This window comes from Typopeltis vanoorti, chromosome 3, assembly GCF_054136105.1.
Source record: "Typopeltis vanoorti isolate ZY-2024b chromosome 3, IOZ_Tvanoo_1.0, whole genome shotgun sequence".
Classification (NCBI taxonomy): Eukaryota; Metazoa; Arthropoda; class Arachnida; order Uropygi; family Thelyphonidae; genus Typopeltis; species Typopeltis vanoorti.
Window position 1 is genome coordinate 136790504 of NC_143551.1, and position 23317 is coordinate 136813820.

A 23317-nucleotide genomic window follows, 5' to 3' on the forward strand; every position below is an offset into this window, starting at 1 on the left:
AATATTATGAAAAGGAGGGGTGACAGAACACACCCTTGGTGGAGGCCAACGGAGACTGTGAAAGGTTCAGACTTTGTGCTGTTTACCCTGACACAAAACTCTGGGCATTCATACAGGGACTTAATGGCAGCTAATAGTTGACCATCCACTCCATACTCCTGTACTACTTGACAAAGCTTATCCCGAGGAACTCGGTCATATGCTTTCTCCAAGTCCACAAAACACGTGTAGACATTCTTGGCATATTCCCAAGATTTCTCAAAGACTTGCCTTAAAGTGAAGATCTGGTCAGTTGTGCTTCTATCAGGACGAAAGCCACATTGTTCTTCCTGGAACTTTGACTCAACTATGCTCCTGCACCGTCTTTCCAAGCACTTAGCATACACTTTCCCAGGCAGACTGAGCAGAGAGAGAGAGAGAGATTCCACGATGGTTACTGCAATCCTTCTGGTCTCCCTTCTTAAAGACTGGTATTATTATGTGTCTGCCATTGCTTTGGTGCTCGCCCAGATATCCAAGCAGCCTGACACACTCGAGTCAGCCAGAGAACACCGTCTTGATTTAAGGCTTTTAGCATTTCGGGCCGAATTTCATCATCGCCAGCAGCCTTGCATGATTTTAGCGATTTTTTTGCTAAATATGACTCGTAACCATGTGAAAAAAACCTTTTACACTAAGATTATGCAACTTTGAATCTGGCCATGTTTGCCATGAAAATGTTTTTCTGGCATCTTATCCATGTTATGCAACAGCTCTAGAACTTTCTTCTCATGCATCTTTATCTCTTATCTTAGTACAATGACCTTTGAAAATAAACTATTACTAGCTCTCAAAACTCTGGCAATTTATTAGCAAGAATATTTCTTGCATGCTAATTCAACTAAAATGCAGAAACAAGCAAAGGGCTCCAGCCTTATATTAAAGTTATTACTCCACGTTGGAGTAATAATTTCAACATAGAAAGAGTGGATGATTTGCAAGGAGACAAGTATGGCATAAGGGACAATATTTAAGAGTTGTTTAATGAGATGAGTTGTTGCTTGCAAGAAAACAATGAGGCATGAATTAAATTAAGTGGTGAAACTGTGTGAGTGTAACACACACACACACACACACACACACACACACACACACACACACACACACACACACACACACACACACACAGAATGATAACTTGTTAGGGATGATGCAAGAAATATCAGGAATAAATATAAGGAGTTCTTAGCACTGGCACTTGTAGTGGGAGCAAAAAATTACTGGTATCAGTAAGACCTTGCTGATACAGGAGGATATCATTACAGGAAGGGAATGTGACAGATTCAGTGTATTCAAAGAGGTTAGGCAAGATAGAAAGGATGGAGAGTTTTGCTAATGATTGAAGACTTCAATCAGAGTACAAATTTCTAACAGTTGTATTAGCATGAATAATACTGGCAGTGGATTTAAGGCTGCTTGGTATAGATAAAAAATCATTTATTTTATATTTTACATTTAAAGGCATCTTCACTACTTAGCAGTTGTCTTGTGATTCTCTATATTGTGAATAACTATTTCAAAATCCCTCTTATAATCCTCTGGCTCACCACCTCCACAACTCCTCTCTAAGCAAGTTAAAGCCATCTCTTCTGCTTTCCTGGTGGTGACTCATTCATTACTCTCCTAGGCCATCTTTTTTCTCTCTCTCTCTTTCTCAGAGCATCTGCTGAACATGTCCATATTGTCAGCACCCCATGCTGTCCTGCCCACCACATTTTCTTGCAAATTTAGTCTCTCTATGATAGTCTCGTTCAGAACTCTTTGAAAGCAAGGTACATGAATACTACATCACAGATCATCTCCACTCTTATATGACTCTTCTGCCTTGTATTCAAAGCCCTCACCACATTAGAACATTACTGTCATTTGGAGTATCATCGTTTTGGTTCCCTATCTAATGTCCTGACTGAAAAATACCATTCAGTTGCTAAATAGTATTAAAGGCCTAGTTGGCATGTTCATCTATATATTTCTCTCACACATTCCTGACTTATGAATAACAGATCCCACGTATGTGAACTACCTTGAAATTGCAAACTGATCTAGGTCTTTCTTCTCCACCATCCACATCTATCTTTGTAAAATTAACTTTCAGACTTACAATTATGTAAACATCAAACAATTTCCTCATCACAAAATCAATGTCATCCCAATCCTGGGCTATTACTTGTTGTCAGCACACAATAGTAAATGTGTGATATTTCCAGAATACTGGCTGCCAGATAATCAGTGACCAGCAATATGAATTCTGCCACTCTCAATCTACAGTTGATCTAGTCTACACCATCCATCTCTGAACTTAATCCATTGAAAAATTTGGAAAAACTCTCGACATTTTTTAGGCACTGAATGGGTTTGGTGTAGAGGTTTGCTCAGCAAACTATTATCCTATGGTCTGTCGTTCACAGAAAAGGACAGACTATGTAGTGCTCAATTATTAGAATCCTCCCATAACCAATGTCCTAAACTCTGATCTTCTTGCTACACTTCAGTGGGTTGAGGACAACCTCACAAACTTCAGTGACACCAAAAGTCAGTCCTGTCTAATCTCTTGCAAAGAAAGATCTCACATCCTTTCTCTTAACTTTCAATCATAACCAAATATCCAAAAATGATCCTGAACTGACTTATACTCAGGCACATAACATCTGAGCCCTAGCTTCTGAAGCTGTCGAAAAAACCTCTGTATACCTTACTACTTGATGCACTACTTTTCACCACTACAGTTGCTAACTTTTGTATAAATCCCAAATCTTCCCAACCATGGAATACTGCTTGCACATTTGGGGTAGTGCACTGAAATCCTCTCAAAGACTGCTTGATGCTCAATCCAGAGAGGGGACAATCTATATAACATGATCCTTTTCTCATAAATCCACACTAATCCCTTTCTCATAGACATCCAGTTTCTGCCTTATCTGTTCTACAGGCACTTTCAGGGTCAATGCTCTGCTGAAATGGCCATCATTTCCCCACTTTCTTTAAAAAACTGTAAGAACAAACAGTCAAAACTTATTGAACCAGTGTCTTTGTTTTCTTTTTCATTTCATCTACCTCTGTGCTCTGGACAATCTCCACTATTCTTCCCTAAAGACTGCAACAGCTGTCCAAAAAAAAAAAAAAAAAGCCAACATATTCCTCCTTTCTTCATACCCACACATAGCACTAATGTGCTATAGGTCTCATGACCCTTTGTGAGTCGAACATAATAATCTCAATTCCCATAGCACTATACAAAGCATTCCAGTGTGTCAACACTGCATCAAAGTGGACTTTAAATAGGATCAGTGATATTCCATATCCTTGTTTTGGACTAAAAGCCATTACAAACTCAGCTGATACCAGTCCCCACTCTAAATTTATTTGCAACTTTTATATATTCCCTTAATCAAACTGATGATCATATCATTCATATATTCATCCACCTACATCACCCCAAAGTATGTTAATTGGAACTTAATTGTAAGCCTTTTTGAGGACCATAAAAATCAAATGCAACCTGCTTGCATTTTCCTGCCCATTGGTAATTCTTTTTTCTTGTCTTAAGATGTCATCAATACATGACTTTCCAGCAGTAAAGTCCACCTGTTCTTCTGACAAACAGAAAGTGATAATCTTCTCTAACTTTGTAGCTATAATTTTACTCAATAATCTATTCACAGAGGCCACCACACTTATACTGCAGTAATCTGAGTTCTTATTACTCTTCTTAAAGATCGGAGTTATATACAGATGAGTAATCATTAGGAGTGGCATCTCCTTCTAGAACTTGCTTTAACCCTCTTGGGATTATCCTCAGCAGCTGCCTTCTCATTCAATGACCTTGTCAATACATCTTGCATCTTATTTTCCAAAGAAAGGATCTACGAGAATCTGACCCCCCCCTCCTTTTCCCTGATCACCACTTGCATTTCCTTCTATGTAGTTCCCTTTTCACATTGTATCATATTGTGAATAAACTATGTATATGTACACCTAAATCTCTTTTTATGAGAATTCGGAGATACGCGAATTGGGATATCAAAAATAATTTTTTTATGCAATTTTTGATTTTTATTCACTTTTACGGGACCAACCTAAAGTCTAAGTTAGGAAAAAATCCGTAATTCAAGAAAATTCTGAGAATTTTGTAAAATTGCATTCTTGTTTCAATTAAGAAAATTCTAAATTCTAGAAAATTCTAAATTCTAGAAAATTCTGAGATTTTTTTTTTTTTTTTGCACCCTCGTTTCAATTAAGAAAATTCTAAATTCTTATGAATTTCATTTATTGAGAATTCCCTGAATTACATAAAACTGCACATAAAAAAGCAGTTCTTAGCAGTTTGGTGTTTGAGTAGAAAACACAGTTACTGCATTTTTTTTAAAGTGAAATCAAAATAAAAATCACGTTATAAAAGCCTGTGAATCAACTGTCAGATCTATAAAGAAAAATGAAGAGGCTATTAGAAAAGCAGTATGTTCTGGTACAAAATCAAGTGTGAAATTATCATCATACACAAGAGATGTTATTCTAGAAAAGGCCGAAAAAGCTTTAGTGATGTGGATAGGAGATAATGTACAAAAAAGAATGCCAGTTGGCAGAAATTCCATCAAGCAATCAGCACTGAGATTTTATAAACAGATTAAAAAAACTGCAGCCAGATACTTCATCTCGAGGAAAATATATGAATTTCATGCAAGCAATGGTGGACTGGCTAAGTTTATTAAAAGACATGCTCGTCATAATATAAAAATTAAAGATGAAATGGTTTCTGCTGATGAAACAGCTGCTAAAGCATTTCCACAAAAACTTGCTAAAATAATTGAAGATGGACGTTACACTTGTGAACAAGTTTGGAATATGGATGAAACTGGCCTTTTCTAGAAAAAAATGCCAAACAGAACTTACGTATCAAAAATGCAAACAACTGTTGGTGGGTTCAAAGCAGCAAAGGATCGTATAACACTCCTATTTTGTTCGAACGCGTTAGGAGATCGGATGTTAAAACCATTGCTTATAAATCGATCATTAAGACCACGGCCAATGAAGGGCATAGATTTTCAAAAATTGCCAGTTCATTGGATGGCCAACAAAAAAGTTTGGGTGACCATTGATATTTTCACTGAGTGGTTCTACGAACATTTTGTGCCAGAAGTTAGACGCTATTTGAATGATAAGGGTCTCAAATTTAAAGTGCTTTTGATTCTTGATAATGAACCTGGTCATACTGCCATAGAACATCCAAATGTGCAATTTTTTTTTCTGTCGCCCAATACCATCATTGCTACAACTTCTAGATCAGGATATAATTGCGACTTTTAAAACATATTATGTCAGATGAACATTTCAGTACGTTTTGAACAAGCTAAATGATGAAACACTGTCAGTTATGGATGTGTGGAAAAAATTTTCAATTATGGATCGTATTGATCAGGTTCGATTATTGTTATCTGAATTGAGACCAGAAACTATGAATGCATGCTGGAAAGCTATTTGGCCTGCATGTGTTAAAGAGAATGCTCCTGTTCCCTTCAATCATACTGCAGAATTCCTCAATATAACAAGTTTGGCATGTGAAATTGGGGCAGAGAAGGATTCGATGATCTTACGTCGGCAGATATCGAAGAATTGTTAATTGACAAACCTCTTAGCAAAGACGAAATAGTGGAGATTGTTTCTGAGACTCCGGAAAGTGAAGAAGTTAATGATAATGATCAAGATAATCCTACTTTTACTGCTGATATTATTAAAGAAGATCTTAAACTAGAAAGTAATTTAGGCAGTTATTTTGCCCCACATGATCCAAATGAAGAACATGCTGGAAAGTTTTCATGTGAGCTAAAGTTGTTAATGTCTTCATACGGAGAATTATATCGCGACTTATCTAAAGCATCAACATAGCGATTAATAACTGAGTTCATGCCTAAAACTACTGAAACAACCAGTGGTACTTTTATTCAAGACATGACAAGAAGAATTCCACAAATTCAGGCAGAAGTCGATGACGATAATACCATATCTAGTAGTTCTAGTGATATTACAGTCTCACGAAAATGAAAGCTTTCGCGTTTATTGTCAGAAACTGATAGTGAATAACAATTTTTTTATAGAATCCTTAGCAAACAACTGAAATGAATCTGTTTTTTTTTTTTTTAAAGTTATTAAAATTCATTATATGTATGTGTGTTCTCCATGAAATGTAAATAAAAATCTTATGGGCCTAAAAGAATTTAATGTTTTTTTTTTCATTATTTTCCTTATATTTCAGGTTTGGAACCAATCGTCACTTTTTCTAATGGAGTCAGTAGTTCTTTTTACGCGAATTCTATTTACGCGTCATTTTTAGGAACGTATCTATCGTGTAAAAAGAGGTTTAGGTGTGTATATATTAAATTTTAAGATGAATAGCAAAATTGATTTGATTATTTTATTTTTTTTTTTTTTTGAGATAGGAGTGAGGAAGAGTGATCCTGTCTACCTTCTTCATTCTTGAGTGTCACTATTAAAATTTTTATTCTCTGAGATGTATAAGATTACATGACAATATTTATAATAGAGAAAAAAAATGTAAACAAATTTACATATTTTAATCTTAAATAAATATTTAATGTTATGAAATTAAAGTATTCAAGAAAAATCACTGGCTGAAAACATTCCATAGCATGCATGGAAATGTATATAGGCAAAGAGAATGTATGATTGTATTAGCAAAAGGTATGGTATCATTTAGTTACAATTATTATTATTATTTTTTTTGAATATGCTAATCAGACTCATGAAAAACTGATGACCTATAAAAAATAATACAGAAATTTCACTTTATATCAAAATAACACGAACCTTTTGCAAGCCATTTCATAGTCCTCGGGAGGCAGTATGGTAGTCTCACTATGGGTGATAAAATTTATCGTGTAGCTAAGAGCATTCGCAAACTTTCATCCATGTGTGAAGTGGGTGCGATAACCACTCAACTAGGCAAGCTGGCCTTTGCTGTCCATGAAGTGATATTATAACAAAATTACTTCATTTCCTATGAAAACTTTTCATAACAGTTACTTCATATTAAGTTATAGTCAATCAATATTTTGATGATTATGGTTTTTAATAGAAATATTCTGGTTTTGGGACCACATGTTTATTAGAGAACTGTTTTTAAAATACTAAACAAATACTAAAAATAACCTGACAAGTTTCGTTAGTCATCTTATCAACATCTTCAAGGGTAGAGTTTACTAACAGTTTAAAGCACAAACTATAAGAAATTAAGAAAAACCAGTTCATTTGTTGGTATTATGAACATCAAAAAAGTTCGTTAAAAATCGAATAACAGATCTATACAACCGTTAATGCGTGTTAGTTGGAGACAATGCTATTTGTTGTCGCATTCTGTGGTTCACACTCACTCTGTCTGAGGCCCGAAGTGGGTAAATTTTTAATAAACAATGACCAAACTTGATTTAAAATCAAATCTTGGTTTTTGTTGCATTGCATAGGAATTTTAATCATATTTGCCGCCTCTTTGAATTTTCTTGTTTGTTCTATCCCAGAGTACATCATGACCGGCAGCAGATGTGTGATATGCTAAGCCAAATCTGTGTTCTCTCTTCTTTTGTGCGTCCTTTTGAAGTTCGCTCATGTGGATTTCCCCCGATCTCCCTGTATGGCCTACGTAACAGATGCCACAGGAATAATGAATATTATAAACCCCCTGATTTTTTCATTGGGTGATATGGAGGTTTCGGAGGATGAAGAGATCTTGATATTTTTTCAAGTGGCAGGAAAGTCACTTTTATGTTGTACCTGTAAATTAATTTGGCTAATTTATCTGTTACATTCTCGATATAAGGAAGTGTGACTGCATCCCTGAAATCATCAAATTCCTGCCATGTACCCTCAAGGGGTGTACAGGATATGATAGCACTACATGAAAAATTTACATCTTTACAAACTTTCTATCCACAATTTTCCTCCAAATCAGTCTGTTACATGTCAAGACTCCAACATTACCAGATCTTATATTTCTATCGTCTAAGGCACTTTGAACTGTATCAATCCATCTATATCTTGGTCTTCCTCTGTGTCGTTTTCCTGCCAACCTGTCAGAGAACACTTGTTTTGCTAATATTTCCTCGTCCATTCTGTTCAAGTGTCCATATCATCTTAGATTACCTCTGCTAATGCATTCCTGGATGCTGACAATGTCAAGTTCTTTCCTAATATCCTTATTTTTAATATGATGTTGCCATTCATGCCATTTGTTCACGACTCTAATCTTTCTCAGGACTAATCTGCAGTCTCTAGTCTTTGGTCAAGTGTTTCACTTCTGACTCACCTCCCAGATCCATAAGTTAGAACTGGTTTGAAAAAGTATACAGCTAATTTAGTGTTCCGACTAATTTCTCTCTCATTCCATATGAATTTATTCAATTGACTTCCTACCATACCAGCTTTGTTGATTCTGTTATTTATTTCCATATTTAATTTACCACCTTCACCAAAGATCGTCCCTAAGTAGCTGAAATGTTTTACCTGTTCCACAGGTTCTCCATTCACAAAGCATTTGACATTTTCAATGATTCTGTTATTTTCACTGTCTTTCTCTTTTTATTGCTGACCTTCATACCATATCTATTACAACAGTTATTCAATTTAGTCAGGGAATTTTGCAGACTTGTAGCAGGTTTATTTAGAAGAATAACATCGTCTGCATAAAGCAAAGAGCTGACATTAACATCTCCAATTTTGAAATCAGGTTTAATACTACTTTCCTTCATAATATGATCCAAATAGATAATGAGTAAAATAGGAGATAATATACATCCTTGTCTCACACCAGATTTAATATTAAACCATCTTCCTCTACTTCTTCAATCCTAACTGCTGATTTACAACTCAAATAAAGACTAAGTATTGATTGATATAATGCCCCATTGACACCATATAACTAGCATATTGAATAGCTTCTCTCTTGGCACCTTGTCATATGCCTTTTCCAGATAGACAAAACTTAAATACAGATCTTTGTTATATTCCCATGAATTCTCGACAATTTGTTGTAAAGTGAAGATCGGATCCTGACAGCCTCTATTTGGCCTGAATCCACCTTGTTCTTCACCAAGCTTTTCTTCCACAATTCTTCTCAACAGTTTCTCAAGTATACTTATACTTGCATAAATCTTACCAGGAACACTCAGTATGGAAATACCTCTGTAATTCTGACATCCAGTTTCATTTCCCTTTTTATATATGGGTACCATGAGAGCTCTACTCCAATCATCAGGAATTCGTCCCTCTGTCCACACCTTCTGAACCATGCAGTGCAGCCACTGTAACACTTTTATACCACCATACTTAAGCATTTCTGGTCGAATATCATCTACTCCTGTTGCCTTTTCACATTACAGGCTTTTGATGGCTTTTTCTACTTCAAGTATGGATATATATTCCTGACTGTATGCCTGATCAGTGTTTTTTACCACTGTGCTGTCATCACTGCTTGTTTCATTTAGCAATTTTTTGAAGTAATTACTCCATACTTCAAGAATATCTTTTTCTCTTGTTTTCATGTCGCCCTTGTCATCTCTAATTCCTTTTACAGCACTCTTTCCTCCATTTCGGAGCTTCTTCAACAACCTCCAGAATATTTTGCCACCTTCTTGATATTTATTTTTATATTCCTGCCAAAGTCCTCCCATTAATTTTGTTTAGCAAGTTTTACACAGTGTTTAGCTTTCTTACATTTGTCTCTGTATTCTCTAAGAACATAAGATAACTTATTTGCCAGGAACTTTTGATATACTTTATACTTTTCCTTCACTGCTTCTTTTACTTCTTGTGTCCATCATGAAGTTCTGATTTTTCTATCCTTGAAGACAACCTCACCACATGCCTCTCTGGCTGAATCAATCAGAGTTTTCTTGAAGGTTTGCCACTGAATCTCCAAGATTCATTTCCTGTTCTCAAACTCTTTCATTTTTTCTACAATAATCTTTGTGTATTTTAGTCTACAGTCACATCTGAGAGCTGCTCAACTTTTATTCACTTTAAAACTTTCTTACATGTTATTCTTTTCAATATGAATTCAATTTTATCCTGCTCAAGACTAAATAGTGATCACTTCCAATTTCAAATCCTCTGTACACTCTGGAGTCCTGCACCAGGGAGAAAACAACACTATCAACAATAACATAGTCAATGAAACTTTTCCTATTCCTTGTCTCTTCTCTCCATGTGAATTTAAGCATATTTTTATGTTGGAACATGGTGTTAGTAATAACCAATCCATGTCCTGAGCAGAAATCCAACAGATATTTGCCATTATTATTAGCTTTGCTCCTTTCTCCAAATTTTACCAAAATATTTTTGTATGTCTCACAATCACTTCCTACTCTGCTATTTAGGTCCCCAACAAGGATCAATCTTTCCTTTTTTATTGTGTCAGTAGCTTTCTCTAGAGCCTCAAAAAAATTCTTTCACTTCTACCTTAGTAGAGCCTTCTGTGGGACCATAGGCACAAATAAGTCTCATTGTCCAGTTCCCCATTCTGATATTTGCCCTACCACTGTACTTGAGACTGCTTGCCATTCAAGAAGATTAGCCTTGTATTTAGTATTGAATACTATGGCTACTCCTTTTCCTTGATTGTCATTTCCTGAATATAACATTTTGAATTTACTGTTCAGAAAGATCTCACCAGTTTCTGTCGTTTTTGTTTCAGTCACCCCTCCAATTATGTCGATCTGGTACTTATCTAATTCATCAGCTATCTCCATTTCTTTGCCATTCAGTCTTCTTATGTTGATAGTACCGATCTTCGACTCTGGTGATATCGAATTTTGGTGTGTTTTATGATTTGTTACAGTAGCGGACGTTTCGCTGTTCACCCTGATTCCCTGGTGAAAACAACGAGGGCCTTGTTTAACTGGGCGATGCCCCAGCTGGCATGAAATTTTGTCATGTTGTACCATCATTTTGAATTTTGGTTTAAGCCAATAAGAATACAATTTGGTTGGCTAAATCCCAAATTGCCAGTCCATCCTTGTTCGTTCAGTATCCAGGTAGATACCCAACAGGGTGCACCACAAGAAGGTGAGGATTGGACATTAGGTCAGAAGCCCTGGTCAGTTCTCCACAGTCCTTTAAAGGTTATGTGGAGGTCTCCTCTCAATTATACAGCTATGACCCTTAAGCACCCCATTCTTGAAGTCTTGTTTATTTAAGTTTTTTGTAGGTGCTGTGTGTTGAGAATTTTCTTAATTATCTTAGTTGTGTTGTAACCATTTAGTTGTAGGATCTGTGTTAAATATTGTATTTCTTTCCTCTTTTCTTCTGTACTGGGGATGTTGTATGCTTTATCCCTTAAAGTTTTTATTAGGCCTATTTTTTGCTTGGGGTGGTGGTATGAGGTAGCATGAAGAAATCTTCCTGTGTTTGTTGGTTTTCTATAGATGGAGAATGATAACCTTTTTTTTCTATAATTTCAATATTAATTTCTACAAAGATTGCATAAAAAACAAATGCTTCCTTTACCAAGACAAAACTCTGGGAAGAAAAAAAAAAACAGACTAGCAATGGGTTCACCCCTCTCACCAGCTCTAGCAAAACCTCTACATGGAAAATTTTGAATATAATGCTTTACAAAACTGGGACATAAAACCAAAAATATGGCTCCGCTATGTAGAAAGATATCTTTATCATTTGGCCAGGAACAGCACTACAATTGACTACATTTCAAGGCTACCTTAATACCTTACATCGAAACATAAAATTCACTCTGGAACTAGAAGAAAATAAAAAACTTCCTTTCTTAGACATCCTTATAGAAATCACAAAAAAATTCAAAGAAGCAGCAAATATGATTAAAATTCCTATGCAATGCAACAAAAAACCAAGATTTGATTTTAAATCAAGTTTGGTCATCGTTTATTAAAAATTTACCCACTTCAGACCTCAGACAGAATGAGCGTGAAATACAGAACGCGACAACAAATAGCATTGTCTCCAACTAATATGCATTAACGGTTGTATAGATCTGTTATTCGATTTTTAACGAACTTTTCTGATGTTCATAATACCAACAAATGAACTGGTTTTTCTTAATTTCTTATAGTTTGTGCTTTAAACTGTTAGTTATCTTTACCCCTGAAGATGTTAGGCTTACGACTAATGAAATTTGTCGGGTTATTTTTAGTATTTGTTTAGTATTTTAAAAACAGTTCTCTAATAAACATGTGGTAACAAAACCGGAATATTTCTATTGAACTTCTTAACCACAGAAACCTATGCATGGATTATGGTTTTTGATCAATTACTTTTCAGTGATTTTTAATAAACTGTATCCTGCTGATGAATACATATCTGTCTTGATTATGTGCAATGCTTTCTCTGTAGGAGTTCAACCCTAGGAAGGTGCTCTGTACACACGTGAAATACCCTTTCCGGGGTTGAATGTTTTTTTGATTTTGATGCAACTTGGAATCATGCTGCTGTCTCTTTAAAAATGTCAGACTCTGCTTAGGAATACAAATTTTTGCTTACTATAGGATTGCATTACTAATGTGTGCTCAATTCCAACCAATGAAGACTGAAACTGTGCAGTACTTATTAAATGAAAAATACAAAAAAAAAAAAAAATATATATATATATATATCATCATCATCATCATCATCAAATTCCTGCCATGTACCTTCAAGGAGTGTACAGGATATGACAGTACTACATGAAAAAATTACATCATTACTAACTTCCTATCTACAATTTTCCTCCAAATCAGTCTGTTACTTGTCAAGACTCCAACAAATCTTATATTTCTATCGTCTAAGGCTCTTTGTACCTTATCAATCCACCTATATCTTGGTCTTCCTCTGGGTCGATTTCCTGCCAACCTGGCAAGAACACTTGATTTGCTAATCTTTCCTCTCCCATTCTATTTAAGTGACCATACAACCTGAGATTAGCTCTGCTAACGCATTCCTGGATGCTGACAATGTCAAGTTCTTTCCTAATATCCTCATTTTTAATATGATATTGCCATTGATGCCATCTGTTCACGCCTATAATCTTTCTCAGGACTCTCATATCTGCAGTCTCTAGTCTTTGGTCAAGTGTGTTACTTCTGACCCAACTCTCAGATCCATAAGTTAAAACTGGTTTGAACACTGTCTTGTATACAGCTAATTTAGTGTTCCGACTAATTTCTTTCTTATTCCATATGAATTTATTCAATTGACTTCCCACCATACCAGCTTTGTTGATTCTGTTGTCTATTTCTATATTTAATTTACCATCTTCAGTAAAAATCATGCCTAAGTAGCTGAAATGTTTTACTTGTTCCACAGGTTCTCCATTCATAACACAGTTGACATTTTCAATGATTCTGCCTATTTTCAATGTCTTTGTCTTTTTATTGCTGACCTTCATACCATATCTATTACAACAGCTATTCAATTTAGTCAGAGAATCTTGCAGACTTGTAGCGGATTTATTTAGAAGTATAACATCATCTGCATAAAGCAAAGACCTGACATTAACATCTCCATTTTTGATATCAGGTTTAATACCACATTCCTTCATAATGTGATCCATATAGATAATGAATAACAGAGGGGATAATGTACATCCTTGTCTCACACCAAATTTAACATTAAACCATCTTCCTGTACTTCCTTCAATTCTTACTGCAGACTTACAACTCAAATAAAGACTAAGTATTGCTTGATATAATGCCCCATTGACACCATATAATTAGCATATTGAATAGCTTCTCTCTTGGCACCTTGTCATATGCCTTTTCCAGATAGACAAAACTTAAATACAGATCTTTGTTATATTCCCATGCTTTCTCGACTATTTGTCGTAAAGTGAAGATCTGATCCTGACAGCCTCTATTTGGCCTGAATCCAGCTTGTTCTTCACCAAACTTTTCTTCCACAATTCTTCTCAACCGTTTCTCAAGTATACTTGCATAGATCTTGCCAGGAACACTCAGTAGGGAAATACCTCTGTAATTCTCACATTCAGTTTTATTTCCCTTTTTATATATGGGTACTATGAGAGCAATACTCCAATCATCGGGAATTCATCCCTCTGTCCAGGCTTTCTGAACTATGCAGTGCAGCCACTGTAAGACTCATACCACCATACTTAGCATTTCTGGTCAAATATCATCTACTCCTGCTGCCTTTCCACATTTCAAGCCTTTGATGGCTTTTTCTACTTCAAGTATGGATATGTATTCCTGACTGCATGCCCGGTCAGTGTTTTTTTTATCACTGTGCTGTCATCACTGCTTGTTTCATTTAGCAGTTTTTCAAAGTAATTACTCCATACTTCAAGGATATCTTTTTCTCCTGTTTTCATGTCACCTTTATCATCTCTAACTCCTTTTACAGCACTCTTTCCTCCATTCCTAAGCTTCTTTAACAACCTCCAGAATATTTTGCCACCTTCTTGATATTTATTTTCTATATTCTTGCCAAAGTCCTCCCATGACTTTTGTTTAGCTAGTTTTACACACTGTTCAGCTTTCTTACATTTGTCTCTGTATTCTGTAAGAGTAAAAGCTGACTTATTTGCCAGGAACTTTTGATATGCTTTCTTCTTTTCCTTCACTTCCTCTTTAACTTCCTGTGTTCAACATGGAGTTCTAGTTTTTCTATCCTTGCAGAAAATTTCACCACATGCCTCTCTAGCTGAATCAATCAGGGCTTTCTTCAAGGCTTGCCACTGAATCTCCAAGGTTTGATTCCTGTCCTCAAACTCTTTCATTTTTTCTTCAATAACCTTTGTGTATTTTAGTCTACAGTTCACATCTGAGAGCTGCTCAACTTTTATTCGCTTTAAAACTTTCTTACATGTTATTCTTTTCAATATGAAATTCAATTTTATCCTGCTCAAGACTAAATAGTGATCACTTCCAATTTCAAATCCTCTATACACTCTGGTGTCCTGCACCAGGGAGAAAACAACACTATCAACAATAACATAGTCAATGACACTTTTCTTATTTCTTGCCTCTTCTCTCCATGTGAATTTGCGCACATTTTTATGTTGGAACATGGTGTTAGTAATAACCAGTCCATGTCCTGAGCAGAAATCCAACAGATATTTGCCATTATTAGCTTTGCTCTTTTCTCCAAATTTTCCCAAAATATTTTTGGATGTCTCACAATCATTTCCTACTCTGCTATTTAGATCCCCAACAAGGACAAACTTTTCCTTTTTCATTGTGTCAGTTGTTTTCTCTATAGCCTCAAAAATTTCTCGACTTCTATCTTAGTAGAATCTTCTTTGTGGGACCATAGTCATAAATAGGTCTCATTGTTCAGTTCCCCATTCTCATATTTGCCCACATTACTCTATTTGAGACTGACTGCCATTCAAGAAGATTAGCCTTGTATTTTGTGTTGAATACTATGGCTACTCCTTGTTTTCCTTGATTGTCATTGCCTGAATATAACATTTTGTATTTATTGCTCAGAAAGATCTCACCAGTTTTGGTCTTTTTTGTTTCAGTCACCCCTATTATGTCGATCGGTACTTATCTAATTCCTCAGCTAGCTCCATTTCTTTGCCATTCAGGCTTCTTACGTTGATAGTACCGATCTTTAACTCTGGTGATGTTGAGTTGGGGTTTGTTTTCAGATTTGTTCCAGTAGCTGACTTTTCGCTGTTCACTCTGGTTCCGTGGCGAAAACAATGGGAGCCTTGTTTAACCGGGCGACGCCCCAGCCAGCATGAAATTTTGTCATGTTGTACCATCATTTTTTATTTTGGTTTAACCAATAAGAATACAATTTGGTCGGCTAAATCCCAAATTGCCAGCCCATCCTCGTTCGTTCAGTATCAAAGTAGATACCCAACAGGGTACACCACGAGAAGGTGAGGATTGGACATTAGGTCAGAAGCCCTGGTCGGTTCTCCGCATTCCTTTAAAGGCTATGTGGAGGTCTCCTCTCAGTTATACAGCTTTGACCCTTAAGCACCCCATTATATATATATATATAAAATTATATATATAAATTAATAAAAATGGAAAAAAAAATCTCTATTATAAAACATTTGTGGAATCTAATGAAACATATTTAGTCCTTTGAAAGTTAAGAATAAAAAACGTATTGTTTAATACTGACCATATACAAATATTTCAACATTCTTTGCCTACCAGTTTCGCTAGCAAACTGGTAGGCAAAGCTTTTTCAAGCCATTGATGGAAAAGTATTAAAAAAAATGCTAGTCAATACAAATTGAAAGGAACATGAAAAACATTGTAAACACTCTAGTAGCTAAGGTTGCACTTCAATTTGCATTTACTGGTATTTTTTATACTTTTCCATCAACGCCTTGAAAAAGCTAGACAGTTTGCTAGCGAAACTGGTAGGCAAAGAATGTTAAAATATTTGTATATGGTCAGTATTAAACAATAAGTTTTTTATGCTTAATTTGTGGAATCTGTCTACTACTTCTCAACTATACAACTTTTTAGAATTATATCATCAGCAATAACAAACTTAAACTAGCAGTAACATTACTGCTATGAGACTTCAGCTGGGACGTTTTTGTGGTTTGTTAGTTTGCAACACTTTGCATGATTTACTAAAATAAATGTTTATGTTGTGCCATGGTAAATTAAATTTAGAATTAAATTTCACTCAACATCTAAATTTGTATTTAACAACAGTATTACCAATTAACAAATGAATATTACCATTAATTACATGTGCAAACAGTTCTTCTGGTGTTTCCCCAAAAAATGGTACACAACCTACAAGAAATTCATATAGTATGATTCCCATTGACCACCAGTCTACAGGCTTACCTACAAAAAGAAAAGACAGAATTAGAAAATAATGGCAATATTCCAAGAAGAAACATGTATAAAAGCAGAATGAAACATTATTATTATTAAGAGATTGCTAAGGAGTCACGGACTTATCACCCCAGGGGGGGGGGCACATTTCACTTGCACTAGCTGTCACACCGCCCTTGAATTCATTCACACTACCAGCAATCTAAAGCTCAAAATGCAATCCATTCCAATAATCATACACCATACTGAGAGAACTAGTTCACACTCCCTTCAATGAAAGGGTAGTGCAATGAAAAATTGCACTACCATTGTACAATAGTATTATTATATGTTCTTTCCACTCCTGTGGAATCTTTTTAGTTCTGAAATTCAAATTATACAGCCTAGTCAAAAGAACATCCAGTTAGCTGAACACACTTTTAGCATTAATGCTGCCATACCATCAACCATTATTGTTGAATTCTAATGGTCTGTGCAAAACCTGGCCAGCCTGGTGTGCCAAGTGGTTAGTGTACTTGCTCTCCAACCAACAAGCTGCAAGTTTGAATCCCAATGGTAGGCATGTATGTTTGTGATTGTCTTTAGAATGAATGAATGGAATGAAAGATGAATGCCATTGCCTGGTGTGAGACCTACTTATTGGAGACCTGAAGTAGCTAGAAAAAGTTCCATGTTTGGTCTCTAGATCAGGGTTTCCAGACTATGCGAAAATTAAGTGAAAAATACAAAATAAATAAATAAATATATATATATATATAAATTTGATAAAAAAGCAGAAAAAATATCCTTAGCTCACCCACAGTATAAAATGTACTATAGATTTACAAATAAAAAAATAAAATAAAAATCTAGTATCTCTTCATCCACTTCAGTTCCTTCACCAAGCAAAGAGGTTATTTAGCTCAATGTTTTGCATAAACACCAAGTTCATACCTTTTAGATAAGCACCTATTATTTGAACAATCTGTTATGCATCTGTCATCTGCATTCAGTAGTTATTCTTTAGTGTTCATTCATTCATTCTTCTTCTTTTTTTTTTTTTTACTTGTGACATAACAAAGAGAAATCTTTTCAGTTGTCTTTAACTTGCAGAGTCAGTGTTTTTTCATGCTAACCTATATAATACCTGTAACTCTTCTGGCTTGTACCTTATAATTTTCATAACTGACATTATTATTATGCACATAGCATTCTTTTGACATCTTTTTTTCTTAAGAATCTCTTGCTTAATAAGACTGCTTGAAAAGAAGTGAACAGATACCTCCCATGGGGAAGATGCATCACGACATGTAAAGAGTCGCATGATTTTAGCCGGTATAAATTGGAGAAAATGATGCTCCCAAGTCAGTGCAACTGTGTCTGGGTGAAATCACTATGAGAAGGGAACTGATGGAATTTGAACGAGGCATTGTAATAGGATGCTATGTTGAGGCCTATCTGTTTGGCAAATTGGGCCATTCCAGGTCAACAATCAGTGATATCGTACTGAGATGAAGCGTAATGAGTCAACTGCATTTGCTACCTACCAGAAGACAACCTACCACACCCAATGAACGAGACTATAGGGTGCTACAAAGAATAATATGCCAAACTGCTATTCATTGGATGCAGTTTGGCATATGCACTCCAACACATTGAATGCAGGGTTCTGGACATCGACTGGAACACAGATCTTCACAAAAGCATTCAGAACTATGGATCACAACATGGGTTTTCATGGTAGGACTGCAATCAGTGGGATGTGAAAACTGTGTTATGGAGCGATGAATCATGCTACATGCTCTACTGAGCAGATGGACTGGTGTTAGTGTGGCAGATGCCCAGTGAATGTCTCTTACCAAAGTTCATAACTCTAACTATGAAATTCGGAGGTGGCAGGGTGATAGTATGATCCTGTTTTTCTTGATTTGGCCTTGGACCTCTGCCTGTGATGCCACAAATACTGAACTCTGAGAGATATCCACACAATGCAATGTTTCCCACTTTGTGGCATTTCTGCAGAACTGAGCAGTCTCTCTTTTAGCATGACAATGCATCATGTCATAAGGCTGCTGTAAGTGCATGGCTTGTGGGCATGTCGCCACACTTGACTGGCCTCCACAGAGCACCGATCTCAATCCTACTGAATATCTGTGGGGTGAAGTGAAGAGGGTCGGTGAGATTAAGGGGCATCCACTCCACAACAGTCCAGAACTCATTACATGCCTACAGGAAGAATGGTCCAAAATTTCCATTGATCGCTATCGTATGTCCTATGTCTTATTAAGGTGGGTACCATGGCTGTTTGTTATACTATGGTGTCCGTTGACTTCTTTCCAGACAGTGTATGCATTCGTACTGTGGGTGGGCTATGGATTTTTTTCCCCTTTTTTTTTTGTATTATTTACTTTGTTTTTTACAGTCTGGAAATGCTGTTTAGAGACCAAACATAGAACATTTTCAAGCCACTTCAAGCCTTCAACAAGGGGAGGGGGTGCTCTCACGCCAGCTGATGAAATTCATCTCACCTAGATTGTTCTCATGAGATTTCACTGTCACCCAATTGGTGTTTGAATAATTAAAGTCACCCACAATAATTACTTGTTTGGCACCAATTGTGTTTATTTGGTAATGCATTTTGTCATCATTAGCAACTGATCCATTAGGTCTGCAATAACACACTCCCTGTCATGGGGAAAATTGTTATTGCAGTCATAGCTTTCTACCCTAATTAGACTCAAATCATCCAATGGCATTAGCAGCACATCCCCCCCCCCCCCAATATCTTCTCTATCCTTCCTAAAAATACTGTACCTTTTATACTCAATACCAGTTAGTAAATCTGCCCTCTGACAGCCAGGTCTCACCAATGCCTACAATCTGAGCTCCAATGTATTCACCAAGGCAACAGCCTCTACTCTTTTGTTTCCAATTCTTCTGGCATTTGGATACAGACATAAGTTACCTGTATGCTGTCTGATTGACTTAGTTGGGCAACTTGCAGACCTCTAATCTTTATCTCATGCCTTAATTAAAAAAAAATATCCTTGCACATGCTTAAAAAGTCCAAACTGGATGAACACACAACTGTTCTTTACTCATAACCATTTCCACAATAATGCACATTCCCATTAATACAGATGCATTAAGAATTTAATTTTGTATGGTGATTCATTGATAAGTTGGATGAAATCTTGTTTTCCTAGTGCCAAGATTAAGGATGTCAGTAATGCTATAAGGATGCAGAGAGTAAAGGTGAAAGATATGCTTATTTTGGTTGGTAAAAATTATTTAGTAGGTGATGAGTACCATGCAAGAAGATATGAGAGTTGTTAGTGCATGCAAAAAAGGAGAGAAAGTAAAACTTGTCTGTTGCCACAGTATGATAGAGGCAAGCTAAGATGGAGAGGAATAATTGCAAATGAATCAGTGTGCAGCTTGCACAGGAGAAATGGTATGGATTTGTGGATTGAGTTTGATGGAAGAAAGGATGGCTTGTATTCGAATGGATCTGGGATAAGAGTCTTGAAAAATTGCACAGTGAGAGTTCAGAGGTGCAGAATCAGGGAAATTAGAATGCTTGGGAAGAGGAGGGGAGAATGCAGATGGGCATGAGTCCAAGTAACCTAGAGATTAGTAAGTGGGAGAGTGATTACATGATGCTAAATGTAGCATCCCAAGTTCTTAAATTTAGTGGACTAAGCCAGGTGTAAGGCAGATTGTGGAAAGAAGAAGATATTGCAATTTATGTATACTAATGCCAGAAGTATTCCAAATAAGAGTGCAGAGTTTTTGGCACTGGTTAGCTCAACTTGGCCAACAGTTATAGACATAGCAAGACGGTTGACTAAGGATGATATAATCATACGAATAGAATGCAAAGGATATAGTACCTTCAGAGAGGATAAAAGGAACAGGATGAGTGGGAAGAGTTTTGCTAATAATAGCAGAGGAAGTGAAGCCAAAAAGTAGTAGTACATCAGGAGAAGAGGGATGCAGAGGATGCATTGGAGGCTATCTGGTGTGAGACAGTGGCCAACAGGGTGAAATATGTAACTTGCTGCTATAATCCAAGGGATATAAGGGAGAATTAGATAGCATGATGGGTGATTATTATGAAGGATTTCAATTACTGGGATATAAATTGAGAGAAGGAATGGAAGGCAAAGGAAGGGAAGGAAATGAAATTTATTCAACTACTGAGAGATAATTACCTGAGGTGATTAATTAATTACATAGAGGACATGAGGTTCAAGAGTGCTCGATCTGTTCATAGCATCAAAAAACTTAACACTAAACAATCTAGCTACACTGCTTCTGCTTGGGAAAAGCGGTCATGTAGTCTTGATCTGGAAGATTGTCAGATATGCAATACACATGGAATTACAAAGCAGGTGATTATGACAAGCTGAGGACTCGGGACTCGGTTTTTAGCACAGCCATGGCATAAGAACTTGGAGGGAAAAGATAGTGGCATATGAGAAGTGGTCAAGGGATGGATTAAGAAAGCAGTATCAGAATGTATACCCAGAGTCAGAAGGATAAATCAAGCAAGAGGCAGATGGATGAATAGCATCGTTAAGCAGGAACTGCAGATAAAGAAAAGTTGTGGAGGGAATATAAAGGAAAAACAGTGATCAGCATGCCGTACAAGGCAAGAGAAGGGACTTATAGTAAGGAAGGCTAAAAGAAATCTTAAGAGTTCTTTTGGTATGTGACAAGTTCAAGGAGGAATGACTTTACAGTGGGGGAGGTAACAGAAGCAAACTAAATAGTTGTATTACTCAGTGAGAATTTTGCAGGGGGGGTGTACCATCTAGGTGGTGAAGTTGCAATGTCAGATGTGACACTAACTAATTGGAGAATAGAGGATAAGTGCTTAAAATATTGCAGAACCTCAATGCGAACATAGCCATGGTATTAGATGGCGTATCAACCCATGTATTACGGGAATGTGTAAGGGAATTGTCAGCTCTTTTGACCAAACTGTTTAATTTAAGCCTCAGTACTGGGATGGTGCCAATGGAGTGGAAAGAGGAGAAAAAATAGTCCCATTGCATAAAGGAGACTCTAAGACAGAAGTAGAAGTAGCAAATTGTAGGCTAGATAGCATCTCAGGTGTAGTGGTTAAGGTATTGGACAAACTGATACAAGACAGGATTTAGGACCAGATAGATAGAAATATGATGGTCTGTAAGGAACAGCATGGTTAAATGGTAGGTCTTGCCTTAGTAATCTGCTTACTTTTTACAATAAAACAACAACAGAGTTCGATAAGGGAAATGATACTGCTGGATTTTGTAAAGGCATTTGACAGGATTTCACATAGAACTCTGTTGCATAAATTGGAGTTAATGAGGATGGATAGGAATCTGGTGATTTGGATTAGATGGTGATGACATATCAAAGAGTGGTTTATGGAGGAGTTGAGTACAGGAGAAGGCAAGTGGCCAGTAGTGTGCCATGCTACAAGGCTCAGTACTTGGTCCTTGGATACTTAATTTGTACATCAATGATACAGGAAATGATTTGAAAGGAAATATTCTGTTGTTTGTTGATAATGCTAAACTGGGCAGTGATGCTAAATGAAGGATGTAAAGATCCTGTAGGAATATTTAAATAGACTAGCAGTATGGGCAAAGGTAAACATTTTAATGTGACTAAGTGTAAGGTGATGTACTCTAGAAAGAAGTTCCCTTAAAAGAAAGAGTCTAAAAAGAAGTGCTTAAATCAGACACATGGTCCGCCTTCATTAAAGATTCTGAACAATTTGTACAGAAACTATCAGAAATTTCCATCATTCGATTGGATATTCTAGTCTAGATGTTGTATCTTTGTTCACCAATGTTCCGACAGATGAAGTCCTGGAACTTATAGATGATCTGTTCCCTCCTGATAGCTCTTAACTTTTCAAACTTTGTCTCCATTCTAATTATTTCAGATGGAATGGGAAAATTTGCAAGCAGCTATCTGTCATTGCAATTGGCGACCCTCTGTCTCCTCCATGTGATTTATTAATGGAAAACTTCATAAATGTTTTTTACATCTATAAACAGTAAACCTTAAATTTGGTGGAGATACATAGATAACACAAGTTTCTTTCATCTATCAACTCTTTACAAAAAATAAAATTTACTTTAGAACTAGAAAATGAAGAAAAACTACCTTTTCTAGATGCTTTAATTACAAAAAAAAAAAAAAAAAGCTGAAGGAGGATTCTCACTTGGTATATACTGCAAGCCCACTCATACAGGTCATTACCTCACTCATCCTCATGCATCAACAGCAACAGAGAAGAAAACCTGGGCCTGGCTTTTCATTTTTTCCACACACACCACACAAATGAATGGAATAAGAGCTCCAGGCATCGCAGAGAGGACAAGCTTACTGCTTGTAACATAAAAGAATCTACTATGATCATCTGTTTCACAAGGCACACTCAACAGGAACAAGGATTGATTCTGTGGTATTTGAAAACTGATCATCAGATCTTTCTGCATGTCAAACTT

General features: G+C 36.3%; 1 protein-coding gene across 7 annotated transcripts in view; it reads right to left on the reverse strand.

Annotated features, from left to right (window-relative positions):
- Nucleotides 1–23317, reverse strand: part of dop (microtubule-associated serine/threonine (MAST) protein kinase dop) — a 677535-nt gene that overhangs the window by 116357 nt on the left and 537861 nt on the right. For all 7 annotated transcript variants that reach the window (XM_090390876.1, XM_090390874.1, XM_090390878.1 and 4 more), the window contains one exon: nt 16728–16838. In XM_090390876.1, the coding sequence (XP_090247002.1) occupies nt 16728–16838 (111 nt within the window). The remainder of the gene's footprint in view (nt 1–16727; nt 16839–23317) is intronic.